Raw genomic sequence first — 23,780 nt, 5'->3', positions numbered from 1 at the left:
TAGTAGGACACCGCAGGCTGCTCCCCTGTATAGTAGAACACCACAGGCTGCTCCCCCTGTATAGTAGGACAGCATTACCTGCTGATGCCGGACACAGAGACGTCGCCTTCTTTGGGCTCTATGTAATCCTGCCACTGCCAGGCGTCCGCTCCTTAGCCAGCGTCACGTGTTAATCTTTAGAAGTCCACTCTCCAATCTATTTTTTTTAAACTATCTGATTGGCTCCTCCAAACGTCACTCACCTCATTATCAGAGAGTAGGCGATGGCTGCAGCCATAGAGATGGCGGGTGGGCGGAGCCGTTTTATTCAGCCCTGCCTACTGGTAATCTCTCCTCCAATAATGGTGACCATACATGTCCTCAGTGCGGGGGTCGGCGGCCATTTTCTTGTATACCAGTCATGCAAAATACGGTAATAACAGTTATTATGGGAGCGGCGGCCATTTTCCCCCGGTCTGAGTTCTGCCTCCTCTGATCTATTCCCACCTCAGGAACGGCAGAGATGGAGGAGCAGCCATTGTATTGTTCTGTCTGACTCTGACTGCAGGTAATATGATTACTCATTATTATTATGTAGGCAGAGCAGACTATAGTGTCACCTTACTGTACTACAGGGGGAGCAGGCACTGATTCTGGTGCTGCATTGTTATTGTGCAGGTAGGTTACACTCTAGTGTCCTATTTTTATAATACAGGTGGCGCAGACATTGTTGTTACTATAATACAGATGGTGCAGACATTTACTATCATACAGGTGGTGCAGACATTGTTGTTACTATAATACAGGTGGTGCAGACATTGTTGTTACTGTAATACAGGTGGTGCAGACCCCATTGTTACTGTAATACAGGTGGTGCAGACCCCATTGTTATTGTAATACAGGTGGTGCAGACATGGTTGTTACTATAATACAGGTCGTGCAGACATTGTTACTGTAATACAGGTGGTGTAGACACTGTTGTTACTGTAATACAGGTGGTGCAGACCCCGTTGTTACTGTAATACAGGTGGTGCAGACATTGTTGTTACTATAATACAGGTGGTGCAGACCCCGTTGTTACTGTAATACAGGTGGTGCAGACATTGTTGTTACTGTGATAAAGATGGCACAGACAGCGTTGTTATTGTAACAGGTGGTGCAGACCCCGTTGTTACTATAATACAGGTGGTGCAGACATTAGTGTTACTATAATACATATGATGCAGATATTGTTGTTACTGTAATACAGATGGCGCAAACCCCATTGTTACTGTAATACAGGTGGTGCAGACCCCATTGTAATACAGGTGGTTCAGACCCCATTGTTACTGTAATACAGGTGGTGCAGACCCCATTGTTACTGTAATACAGGTGGTGCAGACATTGTCACTATAATACAGGTCGTGCAGACATTGTTGTTACTGTAATACAGGGGGTGCAGACATTGTTGTTACTGTAATACAGGGGGTGCAGACATTGTTGTTACTGTAATACAGATGTTGCAGACATTGTTGTTACTATAATACAGGTGGTGTAGACATTGTTGTTACTATAATACAGGTGGTGCAGACCCCATTATTACTATAATACAGGTGGTGCAGACATTATTGTTACTATAATACAGATGGTGCAGACATTGTTGTTACTGTCATATAGGTGGTGCAGACATTGTTGTTACTATAATACAGGTGGTGCAGACATTGTTGTTACTGTGATAAAGATGGCACAGACAGCGTTGTTATTGTAACAGGTGGTGCAAACCCCGTTGTTACTATAATACAGGTGGTGCAGACATTAGTGTTACTATAATACATATGATGCAGATATTGTTGTTACTGTAATACAGATGGCGCAAACCCCATTGTTACTGTAATACAGGTGGTGCAGACCCCATTGTAATACAGGTGGTTCAGACCCCATTGTTACTGTAATACAGGTGGTGCAGACCCCATTGTTACTGTAATACAGGTGGTGCAGACATTGTCACTATAATACAGGTCGTGCAGACATTGTTGTTACTGTAATACAGGGGGTGCAGACATTGTTGTTACTGTAATACAGGGGGTGCAGACATTGTTGTTACTGTAATACAGATGTTGCAGACATTGTTGTTACTATAATACAGGTGGTGTAGACATTGTTGTTACTATAATACAGGTGGTGCAGACCCCATTATTACTATAATACAGGTGGTGCAGACATTATTGTTACTATAATACAGATGGTGCAGACATTGTTGTTACTGTCATATAGGTGGTGCAGACATTGTTGTTACTATAATACAGGTGGTGCAGACATTGTTGTTACTATAATACAGATGGTGCAGACATTGTTGTTACTGTCATATAGGTGGTGCAGACATTGTTGTTACTATAATACAGGTGGTGCAGACATTGTTGTTACTGTAATACAGGTGCTGCAGTCACAATACAGCCAGTAATCATCCCTTTTTGCAACTCTGATAAATCGCCCCTTTTACCCATGACAGCAACAAGTAATATGTGTGCAGACGGCCTATCGCACAACTTATATACCCACCAAGCAAGCGCACGCCACGTGACGTACTTAATGGGCTACACGCAGCCGACGTCAAATGTAGCAGGTGGTCATAATAATATGACTAGACTGTGTATAATGGGAGAAGCAGTTGTGCCCTCGCAGGATATCTTTACTCACCACGCTTCGGGCACGGGGGCTCACTTCGCTTGCCACAGGATTGTATTCCCCCTCTATGTCCACGTGAATAGTAGGGAATGACATTGGATAGTAACCGATGACGTCAGGGTACATCTACGGAAGGGTATCTATCCACTACCATAAGGAATCCTAACCCTAAACTCCCGGGGGCTGCCTAACCCTAAGTCCCCCCTGGGAACCCTAAACCTAGGACCCCCCCCCCCCCGCGGCTTTCCGCGCCTGGCTTACCTTCGATCAGTAAGCCGGTTGTCAGGCACCCAGCGTAGGTAAATTGTCAGACGTCGGGATTTCGATGTCTGTCATCCGTCCATCCGCTTCCCAACTGCTTCTCTATACACGGATCAGGTCCACTTCCTCAGGCAAATTGCACCAAATGTGTGTCGTGGAGGTCCAGGACTATTGGCCACGAGAGGACCATTAGTGTAAACTCCAGCAATGCTGTGTGGTGGTCACTGAGCAGCCCTATGAAGCTGGGTCAGAGGAACTTCTGAGAAACATGACCATGGATCTATGGCTCTGGGAATAAGGAAACTTAGTGGTCACTCAGTGTATTTTTTTTATTTTTTTTTTTATATGGGCAATGTGATAACATAGTGGAGAGCATTACTAATTCACAGCACTGGGCTCATGAATTCAAATCCTGATCAAGGCGCTCTGTGTGAATTTTGTATGTTCTCCCCTGGTTTGAATTGGTTTCTACCAGGTGCTCTGGTTTCCTCTTACTCTCCAAACACATACTGGTGGGTTAGTTGGCTTCTTTCATACTGTGTGTGTGTGTGTGTGTGTGTGTGTGTGTGTGTGTGTGTGTGTCCTGTCTATGTGGTAGGAAATGTAGATTGTAAGCTCCACTGGGGCAGGGACAGGTGTGACTAAATATTCCCTGTAAAGCGCTGTGTAATATGTGCGCACTACATAAATAACTGGTAAAAATAGCTTCTAATAATTATATTTATTCCTAGATTTCTGTGCAGTGTGGAGTCAGATCCTTGTTACTAGAAGTCACGTGATGGTGAGACGTGTCCTGTATAAATCACTGATCACTGAGGATGGACAAGGACAGGAGTCACATGACTGAGAGGATACTAAATCTCACCCTGGAGATCATCTACCTGCTGACTGGGGAGGTGAGAGGTTCTGGGGGGTATCACAGTGACATCGCTTATATCTATAGTAATAATACAGAGACATGACTGGGGAGGTGAGAGGGTCTGGGCGTGTCACAGTGACATCACTTATATCTGTAGTAATATTACAGGGACATGACTGGGGAGATGAGAGGGTCTGGGAGTGTCACAGTGACATCACTTATATCTGTAGTAATATTACAGGGACATGACTGGGGAGATGAGAGGGTCTGGGAGTGTCACAGTGACATCACATATATCTATAGTAATAATACAGGGACATGACCGGGGAGGTGAGAGGGTCTGGGAGTGTCACAGTGACATCACTTATATCTATAGTAATAATACAGGGACATGACTAGGGAGGTGAGGGGATCTGGGAGTGTCACAGAGACATCACATATCTATAGTAATAATACAGGGACATGACTGGGGAGGTGAGAGGGTCTGGGGGTGTCACAGTGACATCACTTATATCTATAGTAATAATACAGGGACATGACTGGAGAGGTGAGAGGGTCTGGGAGTGTCACAGTGACATCACTTATATCTATAGTAATAATACAGGGACATGATTGGGGAGATGAGGGGATCTGGGAGTGTCACAGTGACATCACTTATATCTATAGTAATAATACAGGGACATGACTGGGGAGGTGAGAGGGTCTGGGAGTGTCACAGTGACATCCCTTATATCTATAGTAATAATACAGGGACATGACTGGGGAGGTGAGAGGGTCTGGGAGTGTCACATTGAGATCACATCTCTGTGGTAATAATACAGAGACATATAGTATCAGTGCCTCAGTCATCATATTACATTGCTCACGGTATCTTGTTTTGTTTCTTTTCTATCACTGAAATGAAAATGGCAGGAAATATGCTGTGTTTTGTCCACTTTTATATATTTAGCAAATGGATACATTTCTTGCATATTATGCACTGATGACACCTCAATAAACGGCTCCATGAGTATAATTTTTACCCTTTTATTGATGTCTTACCCAATACACAGGATTACACAGTAGTGAAGAAAACATCCAGTGAATGTGAGACACCTAGCAGCCATCTCCGTGTGTCAGGAGAACTGAGCTGGACCCAAAGTCCCATCACGGTGCCTCCACCTCACTCACTGATACATGAGAGACACAATGACCAGAAGATCCTGGAACTCACCAACAAGATCATTCAGCTGCTGACTGGAGAGGTGACTGCTGGGAATGGGACATTATACAGTAACACCAGGGGATGTTTCTGGGTGATGACTGGAGAGGTGACTGCTGGGAATGGGACATTATACAGTAACACCAGGGGCTGTGTCTGGGTGATGACTGGAGAGGTGACTGCTGGGAATGGGACATTCTACAGTAACACCAGGGGATGTGTCTGCGTGATGACTGTATCATTGTATGTGTCAGCATGTCACTGTCTATGTCTCCATGCAGGAGGAGGAGTATATAGAGGAACAATGGGGTCTGTACAAGGACGTGATGATGGAGAATCACCAACCCCTCACATCACTGGGTAAGAGGAGACTGTCATTTATTGTACAAGGGAGAGCAGGTATGGAGGTCCCCTATATACACTTATCATCTGCTAATCACATATATACAATGTACTCAGTCACTGTCTGTCTCCTACAGATGGATCCAGTCACAGAAATACCCAAGAGAGATGTTCCCATCCTGTTTCACAGGATTGTACAGAGGAGAATCACAGGACCCCAGAGGAGCATCAGGTAGGTGGAATTTACAGTCTCACCAATATACCAAAGTGACTGTCACTATGTGATCTGTAGAGAAGCTGTGTGTGTGTCTTATTATACAGAATTCTTCTACTTAATGTGATTTCATGAAATCTGACATTTTTAAAATGTTATTTTATTGTTTTGTGGGTTACTTAGGTTGAAAGTCTGGCTGATATAAAAACAGAAGATATAAAGGGAGAAGAAGAGACATATGTGACTGATATGAAGGCAGAAGATATAGAGGGAGAAGAAGAGACCTATGTGACTGATAATAAAGCAGAAGATATAAAGGGAGAAGAAGAGACATATGTGACTGATATGAAGGCAGAAGATACAGAGGGAGAAGAGACATATATGAGGGGTGATCAGCAGTGTAAGGAGGAGGAAATCCCTACAGATATCACCACAGGTGAGTAATAAAGACTTATTACAGAAAAGAGTTTCATATTCTCCTTGCACTACAACACAGTACCGTAACTAGCTATGGGCGACCAGTGCCAACGCAAGGGGCGCAGAGTCTCTGTGGTCAGCACTGTCTACCCGCTGGCCCTTGTTCCTGGTTAGTAGGGTGCCTACAGCCAGGATTGCTTCTGGATCACCCACAGAGTGTCCTGTGGACTGGCTTCCTGGCCAGTATATGCAGCCAATCTGGCGTCCTTAGGACGGTCATTGTTGCACTTAGTGAAGCAGTGTGTCACGCCCCTTCCACATGACGTAATTTTGTTGCACGTTCCGTGGACGGGGCTGGCACAGGGTGTAACCACGCCCTGCTACAACAATCTCTAATTCTACACGCTCAGCCAAAGAGCTTGGCCTGGCCTACTGATACTACATAGGATAATATGCAGAATATTTTTGCTCAATTTTTAATAAGGAATTCAATTAATCTGTTTCTGTAAAATTTAGATTATATTTAATTTCTGTTTAATGATTTGTTAACTTATGTAGAGCGGATTTGGGCTGGACCCTTGCTGCGATATATATATTTCTGGGATGCCTTACATCTGGGTTATGTTTAGTGATGGATGGAGTCGGACACTAGCTACTTGAAAACTGGCTCCCACCCCCTATATAACCCCTCCCTTTCCACCGTAATCTCAGTCTGTTTTCAGTGCCTTTGGATTAAGGCACTAGTTAGATAGGTCCTAGCTTTGAGTTAGGTTTTATTTCTTTATGTTAATGCTTTGGACAGGCAACAAGCACCAATAGAGAGGGAGCTATATAGATTAGAGGGTTTGTGTGAACCTGTATCCCACTCTAAAGACGACCACCGAGAGAGTCGCCAAACTACCATGTCCCTGGGTCTCTCTCCATGCCAGACACACATCTGAGGGGGCCGCAGGCATAAAGGTAAGAGATGTTACAAGTATTATATTGCACAGTGCTTTAGAGCAGTTTGGCCAGGGCTTGTTATTACAGATCCTGTAGAGCCGGAATGACTCACACCTCCAGGGGCTGCTCAGCACAACATTGCTTCAATCTTCAGCGCTGCATTCGGTTTGAGGGTTACAGAAGCACCGACATGCTGCTGCTTTTAAAGGAGAGAGGGGCTTTGCTGGTTCCAGGATACCGCTGACACGTTCAGACGCACAGAGGTGATGTCATCAGGAGGGGCCACAAGTAGTTTCCAGGCCAGAGATGAAACAGTTGGCCGGATAGATAGAGCGTCGCTACACATAGAGCTTACGCTGCAGGCTATGTGTCATGACTAGAGATATTGGCCTCCTGTGATGGAACAGGCTTTGCTGGCTGAGATTCCGGCAGCACAAACTGATGAGGTCTGAGATATGTTTTCCTCATAGAACGGCACGAGACTGGGAGAACTGATTACAGGAACGATAGATGAATACAGACTGTATAGAAGCTGGCAATGGACACGAGTAGATCTGAAGAATAGAACTTTAATGATAACAAGAATGGTTGGAGGAATAGTGCTATAGGCACAGAACCAGTCCCGGTAATACGTAGTAGCAATACTGAGTAATATTCCACTAGACAGATGCTTGAAACGATCTGTGAATGATTCTTGGAGACTGAAGACTATATGCAGGAGCACTGGGTTGAGCCGAGGTAAAAGACAGAGATCTAGGAGCAAAGTGCTATGCTCAGTAATTAGCAAGAGTTCTTGGAGCCAGGTGCTGAGCTGTGCTCGGTAATTAGCAAGAGTTCTTGGAGCCAGGTGCTGAGCTGTGCTCAGTAAATAGCAAAAGTTCTTAGAGCAAGGTGCTGAGCAATGCTCAGTAAATAGCAAATGTTCTTGGAGCAAGTTAAGTGTACTGAGTCAGGGACAAACGTATGTCCGGCAGGAGCCATTAGGAGACGTTGCACAGGCACTGACGGAGAGTCCTGGAAGGAGTTATATACCCAGTGCCTGTTGCTCGTTGGACCTTTGCACTCAGCTTACCCAAGGGCTGAACAGGATTGGTAGATGCAGTATCAGGTGACTAGTCCAAGATGGCCGCGCCCATGGAACGGAGAAGCCAGTGTGGAAACAGTGGAACAGAGCCCTGCAATGAAAACAAGCTCATGTACTTGAGACAGTCCCGTGCGGCGGCTGGCGCTTACAGCTGCGGTGAAAGCGGGCACAGAGTACCAGGACCTGGTCAGGCGAAGCGCGGCTGTCCGGACCCTCCGCTGTGAACCGGCAGCCCGGCTCCTCACACTGTCAAAGAGTGAGTAAATGACTGCTGCGCGTGTAGTTGCGCAGTGGTGACATCATCAGGCCGAGCCACGGATGCTGGAGGCTACATGTTCACAGGTATCCGGAATTAGCAGGACCCGGCTGCCGGCCACGCCTCCACTCCACTTTTGGAGGCCTGACAAGCTAAGCAGTAACCCTGGAGTTTTACTATATGTAGTTAACCTGGTATCCTGGGCTTATATATATGTACCTAGATTGCTCTTTATTTATATCTATTGCACTGTATTTTTGTCAGCTTTCTCTTTAAATATATATAAGAAGTATGTACGTGTGAGCGCCCTTTCACTCCAACTTTTGCTAATCTAAATATATATAGCGTTCCCGCTAGGCTGTTTTAGCAGGGCGCGGCGCCCTGCCCTCCTTCTGGAGGGCAAAAAGCGCCCTGCCCTCTGAGCCTGCGGGAGCCGTTCTCACCCGCGGGACGCAGTGTCCCGCGGGTGGAGAAACATGCGGTGACCCGGTCACCGCCGGAGAATAGACGCCGGGCGCATGCGCCCAGCATCTATTCTCCCTTTCTGCAGCGCTTGGGGGCTGCCCGGCATGTCCGTAAGCGCCGGGCACGCCCCCAAGTATGACGAAAAGGGGACGCGTCTTATAGACACGCCCCCTTTTCATGACCACGCCCCCTTTTCGGACGCGCAGTACATTGCCCTCTCTGGCTCCGGCGCCCTGCCTGCCGCCGGAGCTAGAGGGAACACTATATATATATATGTGTATATGGGCATAGTTACTGCACTGTTGTCACTGATAGGCAGTATCTTACACAGGTGCGTGTGTGTGTATATGACAATTTATTTTACCTTTGCTTTATAGGCAAATAATTTGGTCTTTTGGGGCTGGGGTTTTTATTGCATGTAAACAAATGGTTGAATAGGAGTCTACATTTACCTCTGTATTTTCTGTTGATTCAGGGCTACATTTTTTCTATGGGAAGTTAGGTAGCTATCTGTTTGGGGTAGACTTGTCTTTATCTCTCAGTATGGATAAGCCAGACAAGGGTTCTAAGAAACAAGTCACTGTTTATACTTGTACAAAGTGTGAGAAAACAATTGGCAAAAGGTACAGACCCAGAGCCGCTCTGTGCTGGTTGTTCACAGGGAAATCCATCACCAGGATGACGCCTGATTAGGCAAGGTCTATGGTGGGCGCCATAGGTGAATTACGTCACATTCAGGAAAATTATATGATGCCCTGTGCTCAAGTCCTCCTTTGGCTGATCCCTTAGTAGAGCCCAGATGGGCCTAGAATATGGGACGTTGACTCACTCAGGTGGCGAAGTCCCAAAATAACGTCAGCAGGGGCCACAGCTATTCAAAAGTGGTCATATTCCTCTGTAGATTTTCCTGCAGAAGAGGCTTGAGCTACTACTTCACAGGAAGAAGGGGAATTGGATTATGACTGGGAGGACACCTCATACTTCAAACTGGGAGGGTTACTCCCAGTCAGATTCAAAGGTTTCTATGTTGATAGATGCGAACAGGGAAACTCTGCAGTTATAGGAGGCAGCTATGCCAGAGACTAGCGCAGTTACAGGAGACGGCTATGCCAGAGACTATTGCAATTACAGGAGACGGCTATGCCAGAGACTAGCGCAGTTACAGGAGAGGCAACAATGCCTGAGACTAGCTCAGTTACAGGAGACGGCTATGTCGGAGACTAGTGCAACTATACCGGAGACTAGCGCAGTTACAGGAGGCGGCTATGTCAGAGACTAGTGCAACTATACCAGAGATTAGCGCAGTTACAGAAGGCGGCTATGTCAGAGTCTAGCGCAGTTACAGGAGGCGGCTATGCCGGAGACTAGCGCAGTTACAGGAGGCAGCTATGTCAGAGACTAGTGCAACTATACTGGAGACTAGCGCAGTTACAGGAGGCGGCTATGCCGGAGTTTAGCGCAGTTACAGGAGGCGGCTATGCCGGAGATTAGCGCAGTTACAGGAGGCGGCTATGCCGGAGTTTAGCGCAGTTACAGGAGGCGGCTATGCCGGAGATTAGCGCAGTTACAGGAGGCGGCTATGCCGGAGTTTAGCGCAGTTACAGGAGGCGGCTATGCCGGAGATTAGCGCAGTTACAGGAGGCAGCTATGCCGGAGATTAGCGCAGTTACAGGAGATGGCTATGCCGGAGATTAGCGCAGTTACAGGAGGCGGCTATGCCAGAGACTAGTGCAACTATACCGGAGACTAGCGCAGTTACAGGAGGCGGCTATGCCGGAGATTAGCGCAGTTACAGGAGGCGGCTATGCCGGAGATTAGCGCAGTTACAGGAGACGGCTATGCCAGAGACTAGCGCAGTTACAGGAGGCATCTATGCCAGGGACTAGTGCAACTATACCGGAGACTAGCGCAGTTACAGGAGGCGGCTATGCCGGATATTAGCGCAGTTACAGGAGGCGGCTATGCCGGAGATTAGCGCAGTTACAGGAGACGGCTATGCCAGAGACTAGCGCAGTTACAGGAGGCATCTATGTCAGAGACTAGTGCAACTATACCGGAGACTAGCGCAGTTACAGGAGGCGGCTATGCCGGATATTAGCGCAGTTACAGGAGGCGGCTATGCCGGAGATTAGCGCAGTTACAGGAGACGGCTATGCCAGAGACTAGCGCAGTTACAGGAGGCAGCTATGTCAGAGACTAGTGCAACTATACCGGAGACTAGCGCAGTTACAGGAGGCGGCTATGCCGGATATTAGCGCAGTTACAGGAGGCGGCTATGCCGGAGATTAGCGCAGTTACAGGAGACGGCTATGCCAGAGACTAGCGCAGTTACAGGAGGCGGCTATGCCGGATATTAGCGCAGTTACAGGAGGCGGCTATGCCGGAGATTAGCGCAGTTACAGGAGACGGCTATGCCAGAGACTAGCGCAGTTACAGGAGGCATCTATGCCAGGGACTAGTGCAACTATACCGGAGATTAGCGCAGTTACAGGAGGCGGCTATGCCGGATATTAGCGCAGTTACAGGAGGCGGCTATGCCGGAGATTAGCGCAGTTACAGGAGACGGCTATGCCAGAGACTAGCGCAGTTACAGGAGGCAGCTATGTCAGAGACTAGTGCAACTATACCGGAGACTAGCGCAGTTACAGGAGGCGGCTATGCCGGAGTTTAGCGCAGTTACAGGAGGCGGCTATGCCGGAGTTTAGCGCAGTTACAGGAGGCGGCTATGCCGGAGATTAGCGCAGTTACAGGAGGCGGCTATGCCAGAGTTTAGCGCTGTTACAGGAGGCGGCTATGCCGGAGATTAGCGCAGTTACAGGAGGCGGCTATGCCGGAGTTTAGCGCAGTTACAGGAGGCGGCTATGCCGGAGATTAGCGCAGTTACAGGAGGCGGCTATGCCGGAGATTAGCGCAGTTACAGGAGACGGCTATGCCGGAGATTAGCGCAGTTACAGGAGGCGGCTATGCCAGAGACTAGTGCAACTATACCGGAGACTAGCGCAGTTACAGGAGGCGGCTATGCCGGAGATTAGCGCAGTTACAGGAGGCGGCTATGCCGGAGATTAGCGCAGTTACAGGAGACGGCTATGCCAGAGACTAGCGCAGTTACAGGAGGCAGCTATGTCAGAGACTAGTGCAACTATACCGGAGACTAACGCAGTTACAGGAGACGGCTATGCCAGAGACTAGCGCAGTTACAGGAGGCATCTATGCCAGAGACTAGTGCAACTATACCGGAGACTAGCGCAGTTACAGGAGGCGGCTATGCCGGATATTAGCGCAGTTACAGGAGGCGGCTATGCCGGAGATTAGCGCAGTTACAGGAGACGGCTATGCCAGAGACTAGCGCAGTTACAGGAGGCAGCTATGTCAGAGACTAGTGCAACTATACCGGAGACTAGCGCAGTTACAGGAGGCGGCTATGCCGGAGACTAGCGCAGTTACAGGAGGCGGCTATGCCGGAGACTAGCGCAGTTACAGGAGGCGGCTATGCCGGAGACTAGCGCAGTTACAGGAGGCGGCTATGTCGGAGACTAGCGCAGTTATAGGAGGCGGCTATTATAGGAGGCGGCTATGCCGGAGACTAGCGCAGTTACAAGTGGCGGCTATGCCGGAGACTAGCGCAGTTACAGGAGGCGGCTATGCCGGAGATTAGTGCAGTTACAGGAGGCGGCTATGCCGGAGACTAGCGCAGTTACAGGAGGCGGCTATGCCGGAGACTAGCGCAGTTACAGGAGGCGGCTATTACAGGAGGCGGCTATGCCGGAGACTAGCGCAGTTACAGGATGCTGCTATGCCGGAGACTAGCGCAGTTATAGGAGGTGGCTATTACAGGAGGCGGCTATGCTGGAGACTAGCGCAGTTACAGGAGGCGGCTATGCCAGAGACTAGCGCAGTTACAGGAGGCGGCTATGCCAGAGACTGGCGCAGTTACAGGAGGCGGCTATGCCAGAGACTGGCGCAGTTACAGGAGGCGGCTATGCCAGAGACTAGCGCAGTTTTTTTCTTTAAACGTAAGAAGAAACATGTTACGGTTTTCCCAGAATTTTCTCATTTTGAGGAACAATTAAAAGAAGCCTGGATTCAAAATTTCATAGTCCGAAAAAATTTAAGTGTCTTTATCCTTTTTCGGAAGAGGATACCAACAATGGAAAGTTCCACCCATGGTGGATGCTCCTAATGCTAGGTTGGTCAGGAATACTGCTATTCCCACTATTCAGTATGTAACTCTTGGCAAGAGCATCACTGCGGCCAATTCTGGACAGTGCTTGGGTGATAAAGGCTATCGGTCCCTGGATGAATCAGATGATTTACTGGTTTTCAATGCAGGGATGAATCTGAAGCTAACTCTTTAGCTGATCAGATTTTCACAAGCTCTATCTTATATAGGTGATGCTTTATTAGATACTATTCAGGTACAGTCTCATATTTCATCCTTAGCTGTATCTGCCAGGTGTTCGCTATTCCTTTAAAACATGGAAGGCAGACATGGAATCAAAACATGCTCTACAGGCATTGCCTGTTGAAGGAAGGTCTTTGTTTGGTCCTGAATTAACAAAAATGATTTTGCAGGTCATAGGAGGTAAAAGTTCTTACCTTCCCGTAATTGCACCTAAAACAAAAACTCCTAGGTTTTGGAATGAAGGTTGGGGAAGCTTTTAGGCTTTCCACCTAGAGGTCTCCGAAGAGGGACCTTTAGGGGCCAAGGTGGTTCTGGCACCAGTCAACCTGCAGCTAAGCCAGCAGGTAGATCCACATGACTGTCACGGGACTGGGTCCCGTCCTCTGGTAGGAGGTCGCTTACTCAAATTCCAGGAAACTTGGTTTCAATTCAATCCGGATTTTTGGGTAAATCGAATAGTCCCCAGGGGTTACATTTTGGATTTGGAGCCTCCTGGTCCAAGAAGGTTCTTTTCCACTCCTCTCCCTGTGGATGGTTGCAGAAAGGTGGCTCTCATGCAGGCAATTTCTGCGCTTTCCGAATCCGGAGTAATTATTCCGGGTCAAGTACTTCAGGAAGGCCTGGAGTTCTACTTCAGTCTTTTCTTGGTAGAGAAACCGGACGGGTCATTATGATCCATTCTCATCTTCACTTGGAGAAATCAACATGGAGTCAATAAGATCAGCCATTTGTTCTATGGAAGAAGATTTTCTGGCTTCCGTAGATATCAAGGATGCCTACCTATATTCCTATATGGCGGGTCATCAGTAACTTCTGCGGTTTGCAGTGAAACGTCGACGTTTTCAGTTTCAGGCCCTGCCATTCGGTTTGGCCACCGCCCCCAGAGTATTTACAATGATAATTCTACTCAGAAGAGAGGGAATAAATGTGTTGGCTTATTTAGACGATTTGTTGCTAAGGGCTCCCTTAGGAGCTCTATTGCAACAACATATTCTGCTTAAATTAGGTATGCTCCAGAGATTCGGCTGGATCATCAACTTTCCCAAATCAAATTTAATTCCATCTTAGAGGATGGTATTTTTGGGTATTCTCTTCGACACTCAGTGTCACAGAGTGTTTCTGCCACAGGCAAAGATTCAGGATATTCAATCCAGAATAAGGACCATTTACAGATGTCTCATATCTCGGTTGTAAGGGCTATGCAGGTAATGGGGAAAATGGTAGCTTCATTCAAAGCTGTTCCTTTTGCCAGATTTCAAGTCCGACCTCTACAGAACCAATTTGCTTCATTGATGGATAAAACCAGACCCTCGTTTAAACAATCAGATGTTCAGATTATCTCTGCAGACCCGACGGTCTCCGCTGTTGGCTACAGAATGCAATCTGAACCAGGGTTGCCAATTGTCAGTAAAACACTGGACAGTTGTCACCACAGATGCCAGCCTAACAGACTGGGGGGGCAGTTGTTCTGGACAGACGCTTGCAGGGTGTTTGGTCTGTCCAGGAAACTGCTCTTTCTATCAATATACTGGAACTAAGGGCAATTCGATATCCATTGATGCAGGCTCAATGCTATCTAAAGAATTTACCAGTATGAATCAGACAGTGCCTTGGCAGTTGCTTACATATACAAGCAGGGTGGCACATGCAGCTGGCTAGCAATGAGGGAGGTTTCTCACATTCTTCATTGGGCAGTGAATTGGGTTCCAGCTATTTCAGCAGTTTACATTCCAGGGGTGGACAACTGGGAGGCAGATTTATAAGTCACCACAGTCTGCATCCAGGGGAATGGGAATTACACCAGGAGGTGTTGCGGAAATAGTTGCCAGATAGGGATCTCCAGAAATAGATTTAATGGAGTCTCGTCTCAACAAGAAGCTTCCAAGGTACGGATCTGGGTCCCGGGATCCTCAGGCATCTCTGGTGGATGCCATGAAAGCACCTTGGCTGTTCCAGCTGGGTTACATATGTCCTCCTCTGCTAATGTTACCAAGGGTAATTCACCGAATTTGACAGGCCGGCCGGTGATTCTGGTGGCTACAACTTGGCCGCGCCGTCAGTGGTACATAATTCTTTGGACTATGGCCCTCATTCAGAGCCGGACGCTCTGAGCAGAGCGCTCGCTCTGAATGAGGGCCGTCCTCCATAAAAATGGAGCGTCCTCCTGGACGCTCGTATAGCTGTGGGTCACCACCCACAGCACATACGAGCGTGCAGGATGATGGTCGCGACCATCGCCAGTGCGACCAGAAGCCTGTGGTCGGGGTTTTCGACCACAAGCCCTGGAGTGATTTTGGCTCAACATCGACAGCACGCCCCCTTTGATCAGACACAACGAGCGAAGGAAAGTCCTTCGCTCGTCGCGTCTGGCGCATGGCAACGACGGAGCTCCCTCCGTCGTGCGCATGCGCAGTGCACACCATCGACCCACTTGCGAGCGGACAGCCGCTTGCGAGTGGGTCTGAATGAGGCCCCATGTTGGCAGACGTTCCGTTTGTGGAGAAGTGCCCATGTGTGGTTCTTTTACATTTTTTGTGGTTTGCTAGATTATGTGGATGTGGTGATATCCAGATGGGATTGATACCTATTTGAATAGGAGAAGAGCTTCTATTGCACAGGAAATATATCAATAACCATTTATATAGAAAAGACCCCAAAATTAAACTATCTGAATATTTCCGTGATTCGATCAATACTGTACATACGGGGTGCTGCCACAGATAAGTATTTAGTAAAGAAAAGGAAGAGGAAAATATTCTGTATATGGCGCACTTTAATTAAAATATAACTGTTAATAAATTCTGGCTAAAATAGATACAATTAAAATAGCGAAATATATGTGACAAAATGATTATATATGAAAATGCAAATAAAATAAATAAGGTGCAAAATAAATGTGAAAAAAGTGTCTAAAGTACACTGTGTACATATATTTGGTTTTATTATTCAAGATATAGACCTGAATACCTCACTTCAAATTATGAGGGCCATTCAGACCCGGTCGTTGGCGCCGATGCGCTCGGACCGGGTCGATGGCCCCCCACAGAGTATGCGCACGACGGCGACGTCGTGCGCATGCGTGAGACCCGCTACGACCGACAGCGCCGGTCGTAGCGGGTCTCGATCCAAAGGGGGCGAGCTGTCGATGTTGATTGACAGCTCGCCCCGTAATGGAAGACGGTCCGGGGGGGTGGCAGCCCAAACGGAGGCGTTCCCATGGGAACGCCTACCATTTGGGGGCGGCCCCACTGACATCACTAGTGATGTCAGTGGAGAGCTTCCGGCTCAGACAGAGTCGAAAGCTCTCCGGGGCTTACGACAAGGGAGACCCTACCCTAGGGTCTCGTCGTAAGCCCCGATGGTCGCGATGGTATTGACCATCGCGACCATCACCTTAGGCGGTCGTAAGGCTGTGGGTGTTAACCCACAGCCTTACCACCGCAAAGGAGGACGTCTTGAAAATTCAAGACGTCCTCCCCTCATTCAGACCGACCGCACGCTCTGTGCGACCGGCTCTGAATGAGGTCCTATGTGAGGCAAAACGTATGTCAAACCTGTAATACCTGGGTTGATAATAATCACATAAACCCTTGTATAGAACAGACTCTAAAATATCTGTATCTAGTACAAATTTGTGTCCAAGGATTCGATACAAAAGTGTCACTAAGCACTGATTTTTTAGCAACATATGTAACTGTCAATGTTCCCTTAGTGATTATACAGACAGCTTGCTAGCTAAACTTAAAGAGTTACCCCTTATCTGCCCTGTATAGTCCTGTGTGTTATACAATATATAGGAGTTTTCTCAGTAATGGGTATCGAACTGGTTATATAATAATAAACCAATATGTTGTTATATTTCTTGTTTCAAAGTACAGTGCCAAGTGATCCTGTTTTTTTTTTTTTTTTTATATGCCGTTATTTATTACTGGCATTTATAACGTTTGTTTTGTTCAGTTTTAAATTCGGCAGCACGCTGCACTGTGCCTGTCATGAGTTGTAAATCCTAATACCGGTAGATAAGGACTTATCTTCCCTTTATCCTGGATAGCAAATAAATGTCAGCCGTATCATGTGCAGGTTGAAAATATAAGAAGCCGTGCTCCGTCTCGTAACTCAATGTGATTAACCCATTGTCAGTGAATAGTAAACTTATTGCTTAGTTAAATACACACCATCATGTTGCTATATATCACCTTTTAACAGTATTTCTTTATTATAAATGTCGGCAATTGCTATGATCTTGTATCGCAAATGGCTCCTTTACACGAATGCTAACATATTATTGTTAGCCCTGGAGTGCTTTTGGCTCTATCAGAGCCAAAAGCACTCCCACTGACATCACTTGTGATGTCAGTGGGGCCGGCCTTAGACGGTAGGCATTCCCATGGGAACGCCTCCGTCTGGGCAGCCACGCCCCCGGCACGCCCACCAAAGGGGGCGTGCTGTCAGTCAACATCGACAGCACGCCCCCTTTGGTGTGAGACCCATAACGACGGCTTGGCCGTCGTTATTTGGGACTCGCGCATGCGCATGACGGAGCCGCCTCCGTCATGCGCACTTGGGCAACATCAACCCGCTTGCGAGCGCTCAGCGCTCGCGAGCAGGTCTGACTCAGGCCCTCAGTGTCTAGTGAAGCTTCTTCCTCATCACTGTTGAATGTGGTACGTGCGTTACGCATTTACTTCAACCGTACTGTGTCTTTGAGGTGTACAGATTCCCTGTTGGTGTTGATTGATGCACCAGAGAGGCTGGCCTGCTTCAAAAGGGTCCATCGCTAGATGGGTCACTTCTGCCATTAGGCAGGCATATTTGTCCTCGAATGTGACAGTTCCGGCCTCAACTCGATGCGTGCAGTCGGAGCCTCTTTTTTACCGCTTCCATACATTTTGGCGCAAGGGATGCCAGTGATGGGCGGAAAATTCTTATTTTTCAGTCCCACGATTCTGTAATATTCTGAGAGGTAGAACAAATAAGAGATTTACCCCAGTGACCTTTCTTTATAATACACCCAAACACCTCAATATCTTTGGTTTATCACCCTAATGCAAGCCTGGCCAACCTGTGGCTCTCCAGCTGTATGAAACTATAAGCCCCAGCATGCCCTGCCACAGTTTTGTTATTAGGGAATGCTAAAACTGGCAGGCAATGCTGGGATTTGTAGTTTCACAACAGCTGGAGAACCACAGGTTGACCAGGCCTGTCCTAATCAGTCACAGTGACTGGCTTATTACATATCAGCCTGCTGCACATAATAACTGGTCACAGTGACTGGCTTATTACATATCACCCTGCTGCACATAATAACGTCTCACAGTGACTGGCTTATTACATATCAGCCTGCTGCACATAATAACGTCTCACAGTGACTAGCTTATTACATATCAGCCTGCTGCACATAATAACGTCTCACAGTGACTGGCTTATTACATATCAGCCTGCTGCACATGATAACGTGTCACAGTGACTGGCTTATTACATATCACCCTGCTGCACATAATAACGTGTCACAGTGACTGGCTTATTACATAGCCTGCTGCACATAATAACGTGTCACAGTGACTGGCTTATTACATATCAGCCTGCTGCACATAATAACGTGTCACAGTGACTAGCTTATTACATATCAGCCTGCTGCACATAATAACGTGTCCCAGTGACTGGCTTATTACATATCAGCCTGCTGCACATAATAACGGGTCACAGTGACTGGCTTATTACATATCGCCCTGCTGCACATAATAACGTCTCACAGTGACTGGCTTATTACATAGGCAATGCTGGGATTTGTAGTTTCACAACAGCTGGAGAACCACAGGTTGACCAAGCCTGTCCTAATCAGTCACAGTGACTGGCTTATTACATATCAGCCTGCTGCACATAATAACGTGTCACAGTGACTGGCTTATTACATATCAGCCTGCTGCACATAATAACGGGTCACAGTGACTAGCTTATTACATATCAGCCTGCTGCACATAATAACGTGTCACAGTGACTGGCTTATTACATATCAGCCTGCTGCACATAATAACGGGTACTACCTAGCGTGAATAGATCAAACAAAATAACTACATTTATTGAGAATGTTACACGTTCATATTAATTATCGCAAGCGGCAAACGATGTTTCGGAGCTGAAACATAACATCAATGTTTGATCACTAATTACTAACCCAACATTTGCACAAATTATTTTATTTAAGCTGTTTTTATGTCTCTGCAATAGTAGGACAAATGGATTAAATAAATTATTACAAAATACATATGTTATGAGGGAACATGTTCTGAATTAATTTAAATAGGATAAATAAAATGTAAATGTTGGTAAAGTAAAATATATGATCTATAGTGCCTCACTCAACAAAGCTCCCCTTGTATCCTTTCTTCTCCTGTATTATATTTATTAGGTACCAGCCCAAAGTGTTCTGCATTAGGTTGTACGAAGCACAAACCTATGGGAATAGGGGTGAGATAAATAGTGATTAATGATGCCTTTGTTGTGGTATTCTTGGTTAACTATTTTATTTCTACTAGATGGACCCAATACAAGGAATACTTTGGAGGAGCATCTTGCGTGGTCTCCTAATTTGAAATTAGAAGATAGGAACATCACACGAGGGTCTCCAGAAGAAAACCACGTTACCCTAAATATACATACAGCACTTCACAGTGCAGATATGCCATCTAATCCCTCTATTCTTGGGGAATGTTCTCCTGGTAACTCTCATATTGCTTCACAAAGTACAGATCATGGCAGTGATGCAATAATGTCCTCTTCTAAATTTCAGAATTGTTTTACAGCTAACCTAGTTGTGACTAGTCACACAGGTGATAGGCCATTTCCATGCTCTGAATGTGGGAAATGTTTTACTCTGAAATCACATCTTGTTGCACATCAGAGACGTCACACAGGTGAGAGGCCATTTCCATGTTCTGAGTGTGGGAAATGTTTTACTCTGAAATTATATCTTCTTAGACATGAGAGACGTCACAAAGGTGAGAGGCCATTTCCATGCTCTGAATGTGGGAAATGTTTTTCACTAAAATCATATCTTGTTAGACATAAGAGAAGTCACACAGGTGAGAAACCATATCCATGCTCTGAGTGTGGGAAATGTTTTGCACACAAACAAGGTCTTGTTATTCATGAGAGAAGTCACACAGGTGAGCTGCCATTTGCTTGTTCTGAGTGTGGGAAATGTTTCCCAAGAAAATCAGATCTTGTTATACATGAAAGAAGTCACACAGGTGAGAATCCATTTCCATGCTCTGAGTGTGAGAAATGCTTTGCACAGAAATCATATCTTGTTGCACATCAGAGAACTCACACAGGTGAGAAACCATTTCCATGCTCTGAGTGTGGGAGATGTTTTAAACAGAGCTCACAACTTGTTAGGCACAAGAAAAGTCACACAGGTGAGAAACCATATCCATGCTCTGAGTGTGGGAAATGTTTTATCAGCAAATCATCTCTTGTTATACATGAAAGAGTCCACACAGGTGAAAAACCATTTCCATGCTCTGAGTGTGGGAAATGTTTTAACGTGAAATCACATCTTATTATACATCAGAGAAATCACACAGGTGAGAAACCATTTCCATGCTCTGAGTGTGGGAAACGTTTCACAAATAAATCTGCTCTTGTTGCACATCAGAAAAGTTACACAGATGAGAAACCATTTCCATGTTTTGAGAACTGGAAATGTTTTGCACAGGTTACACATGAGAGAAGTCACACAGGTGAAAAACCATTTCCATGTTCTGAGTGTGGGAAAAGTTTTACGCAGGAATCACAGTTGATTATACATCAGAGAAGTCACACGGGTGAGAAACCATTTCCATGCTCTGAGTGTGGTAAATGTTTTTCAAACCAGTCATCTCTTGCTAGACATAAGAAAAGAAGTCACACAGGTGAGAGGCCATTTCTATGCACTGAGTGTGGGAAATGTTTTTCACATAAATCACATCTTGTTCAACATCAGAGAAGTCACACAGGTGAGAAACCATTTCCATGTTCTGAGTGTGGGAAAAGTTTCCTACGAAAATCAGATCTTGTTGTACATGAGAGAAGTCACACGGGTGAGAAGCCATTTCAGTGTTCTCAGTGTGGAAAATGTTATACACATAAATCACCTCTTGTTATACATGAGAGAAGTCACATGAATGAGAAGCCATTTCAATGTCCTGAGTGTGGGAAATGTTTTATACAGAGATCAGATTGTGTTAGACATCAGAAAACACACACAGGTGAGAAGCCATTTCCATGTTCTGAGTGTGGGAAATGTTTTATACAGAAATCAGATCTTGTTAAACATCAGAGAAGTCACACAGGTGAGAAACCATTTCCATGTTCTAAGTGTGGGAAATGTTTTTCACAATCATCTGATCTTATTAAACATCAGAGAACTCACACAGGTGAGAACCAGCTGTTGTAAGACATCAGAAAGTTCCTGTTTAATTTCCTCAATTGGTAGACTTGAAACGGGCATGTATTAAAATGTTAAATGTAACATAACTAATGACATTATTTGTTTATATAGCACCTTTCTCCCAATAGGATTCAAAACACTTAGCATATTTGTATAAGGTGAGACAGCCATCTTGGATGTGCGCAATTGCTATTCTGAGTAATCAGTTACATCAGTCATGGAGAGGACACATAATTATGGCCTTAGGAATAGTAACTGACACCCCAGCACCATGAGGCAACAATTCTAACCACTGTGCTACCATTCATAGTAAAAATGCTTTAGTTTTTAAATGTAAACGGAATAAAAACAATGAAATATACAGATTCTACTCACACAGTATTTACAGCACTGAGTTATGGAGGGCAAATAAATGACGTGTTATCAACCAGACTGGAAGAGATGAAGCATGTGTGGAATGTATTGCAGTTTCCTTATTCTGTTATACACCCGTAGCAGAATTCTGTGGGATCAGCTGTCATAGGATGATGCATTGACGCCACAAGCTCTTTAACCACTTGCCTGGCACGGTCGTATCAGATACGACCATACCAGACAGGGATTTCACTGACATTGTCATATCTGATACGACCAGTCAGAAACGCTCAGTGGGTGGTTTGCACACACACGTTTTCAATTTCCGAAATGCTAGGGACCAGGAGCATTTTGTATATGGGATTTTTTTCAGTATTTACAATACGTGGGGGTCCGGCTTGCATTGCGGGAGTTCATCGGAGTCCATGGCAGAATGCGGGGGTCCAGCGGCGTCCATGGCGGGGTGCGAATGGGTCCAGCAGGGGTGTGGGACCATCAATGGTTTGGGAGCCGATGTTAAGGAAACATCAGTCGCTGTGGCCTCAAAAAATCAATGGTTTCTATAGATAGTTGAACACATCGGCCAAAATTGCAATTTTTATGGTATACGGTGATTTTAAAGAAAAAAAATTAAGAAAATTGTGTTGGATACGTCTTAAAAAAATGTTCTTGACCTAATTCAGTCATAAAAATAAACGACAATTTCTGAGCGGTTTTTTAGAAAATCGTCAGTTAATTGGTACTGCACTATCCACTCCAGCCATAATCTGCAGGCTATGGAGCCTTGTGATGGCTTGTTGTGCTGGAAGAGCTTGTTTCCATCTGAATGCATGTCCTGAATGGGTGTAAATGATGTGCAAGGATAGTTACATAGCGCCTGCCGGTCAGTGATGTCTGCAGATGTATCAAGGGTCAATGGTTGGTGTAATGGTCAGCAGAACTTCCTCACAGCACTAAGACCTTGGCTGTGACTCCCACCAGAGTCCTAACTGTGGAGTCTGTATATTCATCCCATGCTTGTGTGCATTTCCTCTGGGTACTCTGGTTTCCAGCCACAATCCAAAAATAAACTGGTAGGCTATCTGTCTCCCGACAGAAGTGGACCCTATTGTGTCTTTGTTTGCTATTGTGGTAGAGAATATGGATTGTAAGCTCCACTGGGACAGGGACTGTTGTGAATGGTCAAATCTATGTGTGCTATATAAATAACTGGTAATACAGAATAACCCCCCCACACACCATAGTAGAGCAATGAACACCCTGGACTTTCCTTTGTTACTTTGTAGTGTCCATTGCCTTGTGGGGTTTTCCCAGTCATCTGCATGGTACAGTTGGAACCTCAACCCATTAAACCAGGCTTCACTTTTCCAGTGATCTTGTGTGCTGTGGTGTTCATGAGCTCAGGCGGTGTGCAGAGCCTTGTGCCATGGGGTCAGCAACGTGGCCCGATTGGGTTCAAATGGGGTCTCAAGACCCACTACTTCATCAAAGCTTTTCTGCTCTCATCCTAACTTGCTGCTACATGCTCCCTCCTCCCAGTCTGCCCCATCTGTAACATGCCTGTCTGCCCCTCTCTTTGAGAATGTAAGCTCTTGCGAGCAGGGCCCTCTACCCTCTTGTGCTTCTCCATACTTTATTTTCATCTACTTCTTACCACTAGGACACCTAACACTTGGTTGCTTATGCTCTGTTGCTTATTTGGGTGTTATGGCCATCAATGTATCAATGTATAGTATCCATGTCATTGTCCTGCATTGTATTGTATTGTACAATAAGTCCACTTTTTTGGTTATGTACTTTGTAAGGTGCTGCGGAACACTTGTGGCACCATATAAATAATAATAATAATCAGATGTTATACCACTTAGAAGAAAGGGAACGTCACACTGTACAAATGCTGATATTATTT

General features: G+C 46.0%; 2 protein-coding genes across 2 annotated transcripts in view; one reads left to right on the top strand and one right to left on the bottom strand.

Annotated features, from left to right (window-relative positions):
• LOC148508066 (uncharacterized) overlaps positions 1-23,780 on the bottom strand; it is a 251,333-nt gene that overhangs the window by 182,012 nt on the left and 45,541 nt on the right. The window lies entirely within an intron of this gene.
• On the top strand, positions 462-22,453 carry LOC148508067 (uncharacterized). Its single transcript, XM_088445174.1, has 7 exons — positions 462-547; positions 3,636-3,800; positions 4,816-5,007; positions 5,246-5,324; positions 5,444-5,538; positions 5,704-5,956; positions 19,623-22,453. Exons 2-7 carry the CDS (start codon positions 3,723-3,725, stop codon positions 21,521-21,523), a joined length of 2,598 nt encoding a protein of 865 aa, XP_088301300.1. The 5' UTR covers positions 462-547; positions 3,636-3,722; the 3' UTR covers positions 21,524-22,453.

Source organism: Taudactylus pleione, unplaced genomic scaffold, assembly GCF_031769625.1.
Source record: "Taudactylus pleione unplaced genomic scaffold, aTauple2 ptg000377l, whole genome shotgun sequence".
NCBI lineage: Eukaryota > Metazoa > Chordata > Amphibia > Anura > Myobatrachidae > Taudactylus > Taudactylus pleione.
This window is presented reverse-complemented; position numbering and strand designations above follow the sequence as displayed.